We start from the raw sequence: 11,048 nt of genomic DNA, 5'->3' as shown, positions 1-11,048 counted from the left end.
AAAATACAATATTTAGATTCATTAAAAGATAATATATTTAAAATAATAGATCAATACTCATTAAAATTATTAACAATTACAGTTTTAAATAATGATGCAATAAAATATTTACTGTTCGAAAGAACTCGAATTTAAATTTCAATTTTAACAATATTTGACAATATTTTATTCAACTCTTGACTGCTATTCTAATTATAAGTGCTCATTTCTCTTGTGAACCAAATGGTTAAAACTAAAAAAACATAATATAATGTTATATAGGTAATATCATATTGATGACTTTGTTCATCAAGGAGAAAACCACTGTTATTTAAATAATATATATATATATATATATATATATATATATATATAATAGACAAAAAAAGTAAAAGCATTTATGGATAATAATTAAAATAACTAAAAAATAATATTTACAATGTTAAGAATTCATGATATAGTATATAAATTACGCGTGTCTTCGTCCTATCCTTTGTTTATCCTTTTAAAAATTAGTTTTTATTTTTGTAAGTTTGGTGGGTGTATGGTGTGTTGTTTTTGTATTGTTTGTTTTTTTTAAGGTTAAAACCTTGCTTTAAAAGTTTGGCACTCCGAGTCTAAAAATATTTACTATAGTGGTGTTATTCTAGAAAAAATAAACTTGGGCTCCTAAAATAAAAAGGAATGTCCAATTTCTGAAGCAACCAAATTCGAATTAGCATCAACACTTTAGATTACTCTTATCTTAACCAAATGAATTACGTAAATATCTATTAGTAAATTTTGTTGGAACTAGTTTAATTTGAAGAAATATGTCTTCACTTGTTTTAATGAGAGCAAAATTATTTGTGGGAATAATTTAATGCACTGACATTTTGATTAAGTGTGTAGGTCAGAAATCAAGTGCTTATTTAATAGGATCGTATCGTTTCCTATGATAATTGGACGAAAACAAAAGAAATCAAGACCTCACTTTTGCTCTAAAGTCCAAAACTTGTGACACATTGTTATTACAAGCTTCGTTTGACTTTGAAAAAATCAAGCAAGCTTCGATTGATTTTGGGATGCGAGAGAAGTTTGTCTCGATTGCCTCTAAAAATGCAAACAATACTATAGTTAAATTAAGTTTGACAAATTGAACATGTGTTATGTATCATATGCCTCTGATGAATTCAAAAAGTGTTTGTTCTTCTGCCGCTGATAAGTTTGACAAGCAAGTAACTGGCGCTGCCTCTGATAATCACATCAAGCGTCTGTTCGTCTAACTCTGAGTTATTATGTATCATATGAAAAAGTTAACTCTATGCAAAAGTCAACACTCCAAAGAAGACAAAACAATTGCACATCCTCTGACAAACATCATAAAATGATACTTGTATGAAGATTTTAAGACATGCTCTGTCGATCGTATCGTCTGTTTCCCAACAGTTTTAAACAAGATACATTGAGTTCTTACAAGATCAATTTTTGAAAATTTCTATAGAAAATTTATTCCACAAATATACGATACGAAACTTCATGAATTATGTTGATTTCTTGCATTAGGACAATGGCCTGAAACGCTATTGATTCTCTATAAAAGACGTGCTTCCCTCAAACGAGAAACACAAGCAACTAGCACATCTGCACTCTTGCTCAATATCATTTTGTTTAACGTTAATGCTAAGAGAAGTTCTGAAGTAACAAATTTATAAACACTTTCTGCGAGAGCTAATTTAGAAAAAAACCCAAAACCCTTCTATTTGTAACCTATCCCAATAGTTACTGCCTTCCTCAACAATTTGACTGTACTAAGTTAGAATATTGAGACGATTCAACACAATTAGTGTGACTAGTAGGTGTAAGTGTTCAAGTGTAAGTTTGATTTCATAGTGAACTAGTGGATTAAATACTTACGGTTGAAAACACTGGACGTTGTTACCGTGTTGGTGGTGAACCAAGATAAATCTTTGTGTCTCGCTACTCTATTTTCTTTCACCTGCACTACTTTCTTCACTATAGTATAGTAACACAATTTTATTTATTTTTAATCATAAAACAAAATTTAAACTCTCATTTCTTATGTTTTTTGTTCTACACTAACGGTGAATGATAATTCTTAATTATCAATGTCATACTATATTTTTGTTTTACTTTTTATTGGATATTATCAAAAAAAAAGTTATGGTACTTTTGTGTGTATATTATTATAATGCATATTTACAAAAACTTAGTATGATGTTGATAATTATATTTTTGAAAATAAATAAGCAATCGAATGAAAAAAAGATGAAATAGAAATTAAAAAAGATTTTAAATATCATACATTGTCTGTGTAATTATTTTTACACTAACAACACATATCAGCTGTTTATTGAATAATTACTGAATGATGAAAGTTATAACTATATAGTGAGATGAAAAAATTAAGGTTTACTATTTACGATCACTGTAAAATTAGTTTATACTGACAATTCATCTTCTTTTTTCTTTTAAAAAATTCTTCAATAAATATTATTATATATTAATATAATTTGTAGAATAACTGTAGAAATGTGAATGTTATTGGATAATTAATATTTAATTAATCCAATACTTTTTTTAGGGGATTTATTTAATTAATACAACATTGAATATTCAAAAACTCTATAAATAAATATATTTATTAAGTGAAAAATAATTTTTTAAAGATAGCAAAATATTTATGATTTTCGTCTACATTTTGAGTACCTTTAAAAAAGATAAACATCCCATTCTTTTTTTTTAGACCGGATTTCAATTTTTTTTTTGACCGAATAAATATCTTAATCTTACTAAATTGATTATATTGTCATAATTTCTTTTAAATCGTATAATCAAAGGTTTATTTTTAACCAGTGTAATCGACAAAACAATACACGGAACAAATTTAATTGGGTTAGCAGAAATAGCTAGAGATCAGTTAAATACACCTGACTGGATGGAATTTTATTTAGAAAAATTAATTTATTTAAAAAAAAAGGAAAAGTTATATTTTGAAAATATGATTAGTAGTATACTATAATAGAAAGAAGGATAATTTTAATTAGGAAGACTGAGATTCGATTGACGATTGATAACTCTAAAAATACATATAATCTTTTATTTTTAATCTTTTAAAAAAAGATTCAGTTATCACATCTGATGAATTAGTCAAAGTGTATTTTATAATTAGAGATGCTAGACATTTGACTATCATCAATACTAATGACATCTTTAACTTTATAAAATACTTTTACCTAAATAATATTTATATATTTTCGGTTAATATTTGTTTTGATAATAATTTTTACTTTAATATCCAATTGAAGTGTTGATAAATTAATCCATGTGCTATTTATATAAATACTCATGATATATAGAGCAAAATAGATAAAGAAAAATCACCTCACATAATAATTCAGAAACAAGTCAAACAATATTCCATCATTTTGTTTGTATTTTCAATGGCCTCACCAAAGTTGATTTCTGTTATGTTAATGTTTGTAATAACTATGATTTTGATTAATGTGATGATTGTAGGAGCAAAAAAAGAAAAAAAAACTTGGTGTGTGAGTAAGAATGGAGCTGAAACTCAAGCATTAATTAATGCTTTAAATTATGCATGTGGAGCTGGAGGTGATTGTGGGCCTATTCAGCGAAATGGATCATGTTATTATCCAAATACAGTACAAGGTCATGCTTCATATGTTTTTAATAGTTACTATCAAATCAAGAAGCATGCCCATGGCTCTTGTGACTTTGGTGGCACTGCAACCATTGTTAAAACTAATCCAAGTAAGAATTTCAATACATCTTAATTATTTTGTTTAAATGTGTTTTTTATGATTGAATGACATTGTAAAACTAATTTACATTTATGGTGCAAATTCAACTTTCTAATTTTTTATTTTATTGATTTAATTCCTTCAAAATTTAAAATGATTGTTTTAAATTCTCTTAGTTAAGGTATTTTTTTTTAGTTCCAACACAATCACTTCCTTTGGTTATTCTACGTCTAAGATTTGAAAACACTTATTTTGGTCATTAATATTCATTTGACGATGTAGCTACATCTAACTTATTTTGAGTTAAAGAAAACATTTTTCAAATGGTGCATAATGGTATGGAAAAAAAATAGTATAAAAAGTAATTTTTTTTTCAAACAAGCAATCAAAATTATAATCTTATTTCATAAGGATAAAATACATATTTAACCTTGATTTTTTTTAATTCAATTTCGGCATTTTTTATGTTAAATGAGCTATATTTTTTCACTTTAATTTTATGACGAAAATTCAACTCTTTTTTTTTTTCTTTGTATAGGTTTTAGACACTGCAAATATCCATCTACTTGAAGGTATGACCTAAAATTGTCTTCAAGATTTTATTTGATATTTTTATTGGTTTTATAGTGTACACCATTTTATACACGTAACTAATTTGTAATGTTATTTAATTTTTGGTTTGATGTTTAATTAGAATTGCAAGAGGAGCGTGAATGGAAAGACCAACGAATTATTTGACATCATACAATCTCCACTGAACAACAGTAAAAATATGTTATGCGACATATGACTCTTCACATTCTCTACAACGTATACGTTTTAATTTTTTATTTTATAAGCAAAATTGAATAAGGAGAACCAAGATACCTCAACCCTTATACAAAATATATTGTGTTAATTCTATTTTTTTAATTAAATCTTGATATTAATTTTATATGGTTGGTTGTGAGTTAATATTGTCATATATAAGAATAATTTGTGAAAATGAAATGATATTTTCTAATTCATGAGAGTTGTGTTGGTCAAGAATCAATGTTTAGTTTTATTATGGTTCAACTATGTGGATTTCGATTTCATCGTACTTATACTTTAGGGGAAGCTTAATAAGTGAGTAATTAGGTTTTCAAACATTCATCATCTCACTTAATATTCTTTGACGTAGTTAAAGAACTCGCACACATAAAAAAAAAAGGTTATTTTTTTAATGTCATTATTTGATGACAAAAAAAATTAATTTTAAAATTATCTGAGTCGTCAAATAACTTTTAAGTTCAAACTTCGTAGACAAAAACAAACTGGAGTTTTGTCAAAAATCAAATAAACAATAAAACCATCTATGAAACACGATATTGTTTGTAAAGGGAACAAAGAAATATCGCTATATATTTTCTTCACAAAAAAATATGATGAAATGTAATTTGACTTATAGAATAAAAATAATGTAAATAATTTTTTATAATATTTAAATATCAATTACTAATGATTTTTTGTTTGGATAGTAAATTTTATTTTTTGTCAAAGATCCCATTTAGATTTAACTTGACTAATAAATTTCGGTACAGTTAGATTTGACGTTTTGTTTCAAATTCTAAGTTGAGACTTCACAATTATATCTGAGTTTGACGGTGGTATTTATTATCTATTTTTCAAAAAAAAAAAAAGAATACATGACTTACTTAGATTCGTTAAAATATAATGTATTTGAAATAATATAATATGTATTTGAAATAATATGATAGATAAGTATTCATTAAAGTTATTAAGAATTTCTATTTTAAATAATGATGCAATAAAATATTAGAGTTTGAAAGAACCCGAATTTCAATTTCAGTTTTAACAATATTTGATAATACTTTACTCAACTCTTAACCGTTATCTAAATTATAAGTGCTCATTTCCCTTGTGAACCAAATGGTTGAAACTAAAAAAAATACTATAATGTTATATAGAGAATATCATATTAATGACTTTGTTCATCAAGGAGAAAACCACTGTTATTTAAATAAAATATATATATAATAAAAGACGGAAAAAGTAAAAGAATTTATGGATAATAATTAAAATAACTAAAAAATAATATTTACAATATTAAGAGTTCACGGTTCAATATATATAAAGAGTTCTTTTTTATACTTTTAAAACATGTAAATTCTGTCAAATTAGTAAGCAGACAAACAAGTAACAATAAAAACATATTTTGAGTCTATATTTGGCACAAGCGCTCCATTGAAAATTCAAAAAAATAAAGGAAAGATATAACTTTTCAAATATTTGTTTTGGACCAAAATTCTAATACAACAAGCATCAAGGATCCGTAAGACTTCTTTAATTCACTTCCAAAAATTTAACAATAAAACTTAATGATACTTCAACATAAAATTCATTTTAATTATTACAAAACAAATTAACAATTCTATCATAAAATTATTTTTATTTTATAAATCAACACAATATCCACGCATTTGACTCATAAAAATCACAACTTTAACATTCTAAAAAAATAATTATAACAACAACTTTCAACCCATTTATTATATCTGGAAACATTGTTATTTTTAACATCAATAAAGTTTTTAAAATTTCTTCAACACTCAACCTATCACAACAAAAAATTTAATCAAATAAAAATTAAATGTTTAGCCAATATCGATTTCTATTGATTAAAACACAAACTAGTCTTTAAAACGACTTTTACTGGATCAAAATTAATTTTTGGCATAGATTAATATTTTCTCTAAATCAAAATAGATTTTTATATCATTATCATAAGAAAATCAAGATCACTTCTAAGAAAATAAGTTGCATATCACAATTTTATTTTTAAAACTAAAAAGGATTTTCCTACACAATATTAATAATAATAATAATAATAATAATATTAATAATAATAATAGTAATAATAATAATAATAATAATAATAGTAATAATAATAATAAATCAAACACCATTTTCAAAATCATCCATCATAATTCATTTACTAAAATCAGTTTATTTTATTTTATTAGTAACAACAATAACAACTTTACCATCAAAATCAATATTTTAATTTAAAAACATAAATTTTGTATCAAAAGTCATCGTTTCAAAATCTAATATTTTATCAAATTTGAACAAAGATAAAGTAAAATTATTAATAGATTATATTAATAACTCAAGTTCAAAGGTAAAGATGACATATTAAAATTGAACAGAGTCAAAGAAATTCCTTGCACAACCATAGACAGCCAGAGTCGATTTTCGTTCTTTGTCTCATTGTGGCTGATGTTTCTTTCCTCTGTCTTGCACACTATTTGAGAGTCAGTATTCCTTTTCTTTTTTTATCCCAAATGGTAAGGATGAGTCCCAGCAAGTGTAAATGGAAAGGAGCTTATGTGTTGTGTAGAGATAGGAAAGTTGTTCTTCTCATCAAAACTATTTTAATATCTCTCTTCCTAAATTATAGCAATTTGTTTTTCATTGTCTCTTTCTAGTTTATATCTTTATTGTTTTTGTTTTTTTGAAATAGTTAAATTGTGGCATTATTATAAGTATTATTATTAATATTTTTTTTAATAATTAGCGAAATATTCAGTTATAATTGGATAAAAATATAATAATAATAACAATCACATTAGAAATTATAATAAAATAAAAATATATTTTACACATTATTAATAAGAAAGAAAAATAAGGGTCCTACCTTCTATCTACCTAAAATATTTTCATCCTCGAAACTGACATTAAAGACTTCTTAGATATAACACTTATTTTATCCGTCAAGAAAATCTTATCTATCATGCTGCAATTATTTCAAAATCTATCATGCCTAACCGTCAAGAAATTACAATATATTGGATGTTTTATTTTAAATTCTAATCCGAGACTTCACAATTGTGTGTGAATTTTGACAGTGGTATTTACTATCTATTTTACAAAAAAAAAAAAAAAGAATAGAATACTTACTTAAATTCATTAAAATATACTGTATATGAAATAATATGATAGATCAATATTCATTAAAGTTATTAAGAATTACTGTTTTAAATAATGTTGCAATATAATTTTCAGTGTTTGAAAGAACCCGAATTTAAATTTTGGTTTTAACAATATTTGAGAATACTTTACTCAACTCTTGATCATTATCCAAATTATAGGTGCTCATTTCCTTTGTCAACCAAATGGTTAAAACTAAAAAAATAATATAATATTATATAGATAATATAATATCGATGACTTTATTCGTCAAGGATCAAACCACTATTATTTAAATAAAATATATATAATAAAAGAAGGAAAAAGTAAAAGAATTTATGCATAATAACTAAAAAACAATATTCAATATATAAATTACGCGTCCATTCGTCCTATCATTTGTTTACCCTTTTAGAAATTGGTTTTTATTTTTGTAAGCTGGGTGGATGTATGGTGTATTGTTATTGTATTGGTTGTTTTTTTGTGGGCTGAAAACCTTGCTTTAAAAGTTTGGGACTATGAGGTCTAAAAAAATTTGTTATAGTGGTGTTATTCTATAAAATATGATTAGTAGTAAAATATAATAAAAAAGTTTGGGACTATGGTGTTATTATGATTTTTGAGTTGTTGAGTTTGATGAAAAATTTGAATTTATATGACATGTTCATGTTCATGATTAAGTGATACTATTTACCTTAAACAAATGTTTAAAAATTTATATATTTTATTGAAGAATCTCATTTATATTATTTTCAAAAAAATTAATATTAATTTAGAGTTTAAGGTGTCATATACAACATTGAATATTCAAAAACATAATAAAGATAAATAGTTATGATTTTCCAATACATTTTGTATTCAATAGCTATTATAATAAAGTAAAAATCCAAACAAAAAATCGACTGAATCTCAATTTTTTTTAACCGAATAAATATCTAAATTCTTTTAAATAGATTCTACTATCTTAAGTGGTTTTGAAATCGTCTATTAAAGATTTTCTTTAAATAGTGTAATCTACAGTTCAATACACCGAATAGTTTTAATGGGGTTAATATTAAATTCGATTTAAAAAAATGCATTGAACATTTATTTAATTATAAATTTTAATTAACTATTTTTGTAATAATCAAATGTTTGAGAGACGCATATCTTTGTTTTTTTTTGTCATGTATATTTGTAAAGTTGTTGAGAATTATTCGATAATTAATAGAGTTATTCATGTAAAATCTATTGTAATTATATATAGTATGATTAGATATAGATAGATATAAATATGGTCAACGCATTTGAAAGGTAATTTTATTTAGAAAAATTGATTTATAGAAAAGAAAAACTAAAAAAAAGGAAAAGTTATATTTATAAAATATGATTAGTAGTAAAATATAATAAAAAAGGAGATTTTTAATTATAAAAATCGGTTTTTATTAAGTATTGATAACTTTATAAATACATAGTATCTTTTATTTTTAATTTTTTAGAAGAAAATGCAGTGTATCACATCTCATGCATTAGTCAACGTCTCTTCTATAATTAGAGATGCTACAAGATGCTAGAAATTTGACTATATCATCAATAATTTCCCTTAAGATTATAAAATACTTTTACCTAAATAAAAATGATATATTTTTGAATTAAAAAGTTAGAAATCAGTAAATATTTGTTTTTGAAATATTTTTTACTTTAATAATTTAATATTGAATTTAAGCAGTGGATAAATTTATGCATGTTCTATTTATATATATACTCGTAGTATATAGAGCAAAATAAATAAAGAAAAACCACCTCACATAATAATTTAGAAACAAGTCAAACAATATCTCATCATATTTTTTGAATTCTTCAATGGCCTCACCAAAGTTGATTTCAGTTATGTTAATGTTTGTGACAACCATGATTTGCATTAATGTGATGATTGTAGGAGCAGCAAAAACATGGTGTGTGGCTAAGGAGGGAGCTGATACCCAGGCCTTAATTAGTGCTATAAATTATGCATGTGGAGCTGGAGCTGATTGTGGGCCTATTCAGCCCGGTGGACTTTGTTATAATCCAAACACCATCCAAAGTCATGCTTCTTATGCTTTTGATAGTTACTATCAAATGAAGAAGCAAGCTGATGGCTCTTGCGATTTTGGTGGCAGTGCAACCATTGTTAACACTGAACCAAGTATAAATACAAATATTCTTTTAATTAATTTTTTATTAAATATTTTTTTTTTTTTATGATTGAACGTCGTTTTAAAACTAATTTATATTAATAGTGCATGATTAATTTTCTCATTTTTTATCCTTGTAGTTTTTTTTTATTGATTTAATCCCTTAAAATTTTAAAATGATTATTTTAAATCCACTTAGATGAGGTAATTTTTATTTTGGTTCCAACAAAATCACTTTCTCTTTGACTATCCTATGTCTAAGATTTGAAAGAACTTATTTTGGTCATTAATATTCATTTTATGATATATCCAAGTCTAACTTAATTTGAGTTTAAGAAAATATTTTTCAAACGGGGCATAGTTGCATGGACAAAAATAGTATAAAAATCAAATCATATTTTTTTTCGAACACTAAATCAAAATTTTGATCTCATTTTATTAGGATAGAAAACTTATTTCATCTTAATTTTTTAATTTCTTTTCAATGTTTCTTATGTTTAATGAGCTACATTTTTTCCCTTTAATTTTCTGATGAAAATTCAACTTTTTTTCTATGTATAGGTTATGGAAAGTGCGTATATCCATCTTTCTGAAGGTATGACCATAAATTGTGTTCAAGATTTGATTTGATGTTTTTATTGGTTTTTAGTGCCCAACATTTTATACATGTAACTAATTGATAATGTTATTTTCTTTTTTTATGTTTAATTAGTATTGTTGGAAGAGCATGAATAAAAAGCTCAATTGATTATTCGACATCATACAACACACGGACCGGACAACAATAAAGCAATGTTATGAGTCATATGACTCTTCATTTTTTTTTTTTCTTTTTATCAATGTAATTAAGGAGTACCAACATACTCCAACCCTTATACAAGATATGTGGTGTTAATTCTAAATATTTTAAATAAATCTTGATATTAATTTGACATGACTAACTGTGAGTTATTATTGTCTTGTAATATTTTCTTATTCATAAGAGTGTTGTCAATCAAGAATAAATGTTTAATTTTTCTTTAGAGAATGTTTAGTCTTATTGTAGCCCAACTATGTGGGTTAGGACTCTTCTTATTTCTATTTTATTATTTTCTTTATTTCTTTTTTGAAAATTTATATCGCTATATATTTTCATCACAAAAAAAGAAAATATAATTTAATTTGTGTTAAAGTTCTCATTTAGATCTAACACAGTTAATAA

At 24.5% G+C, this 11,048-nt stretch overlaps 1 protein-coding gene across 1 annotated transcript; it reads left to right on the top strand.

Annotated features, from left to right (window-relative positions):
• The first annotated feature begins 9,584 nt into the window (after positions 1-9,584).
• On the top strand, positions 9,585-10,440 carry LOC101514602 (glucan endo-1,3-beta-D-glucosidase-like). Its single transcript, XM_004504371.3, has 2 exons — positions 9,585-9,858; positions 10,409-10,440. Exons 1-2 carry the CDS (start codon positions 9,585-9,587, stop codon positions 10,438-10,440), a joined length of 306 nt encoding a protein of 101 aa, XP_004504428.2.
• The last annotated feature ends 608 nt before the right edge of the window (positions 10,441-11,048 follow it).

This window comes from Cicer arietinum, chromosome 6 (genome assembly GCF_000331145.2).
Source record: "Cicer arietinum cultivar CDC Frontier isolate Library 1 chromosome 6, Cicar.CDCFrontier_v2.0, whole genome shotgun sequence".
NCBI classification, from domain to species: domain Eukaryota; kingdom Viridiplantae; phylum Streptophyta; class Magnoliopsida; order Fabales; family Fabaceae; genus Cicer; species Cicer arietinum.
Note: the sequence above shows the minus strand (reverse complement) of the source record. Positions and strands in the feature narration are given on the sequence as shown.

Excerpts from the sequence above, each read along its gene's own strand:
- LOC101514602 (XM_004504371.3), top strand. The coding sequence starts at position 9,585 with ATGATTTGCATTAATGTGATGATTGTAGGAGCAGCAAAAACATGGTGT. Across the intron at positions 9,859-10,408 it reads CATTGTTAACACTGAACCAA|GTTATGGAAAGTGCGTATAT; the intron begins GTATAAATACAA and ends TTCTATGTATAG.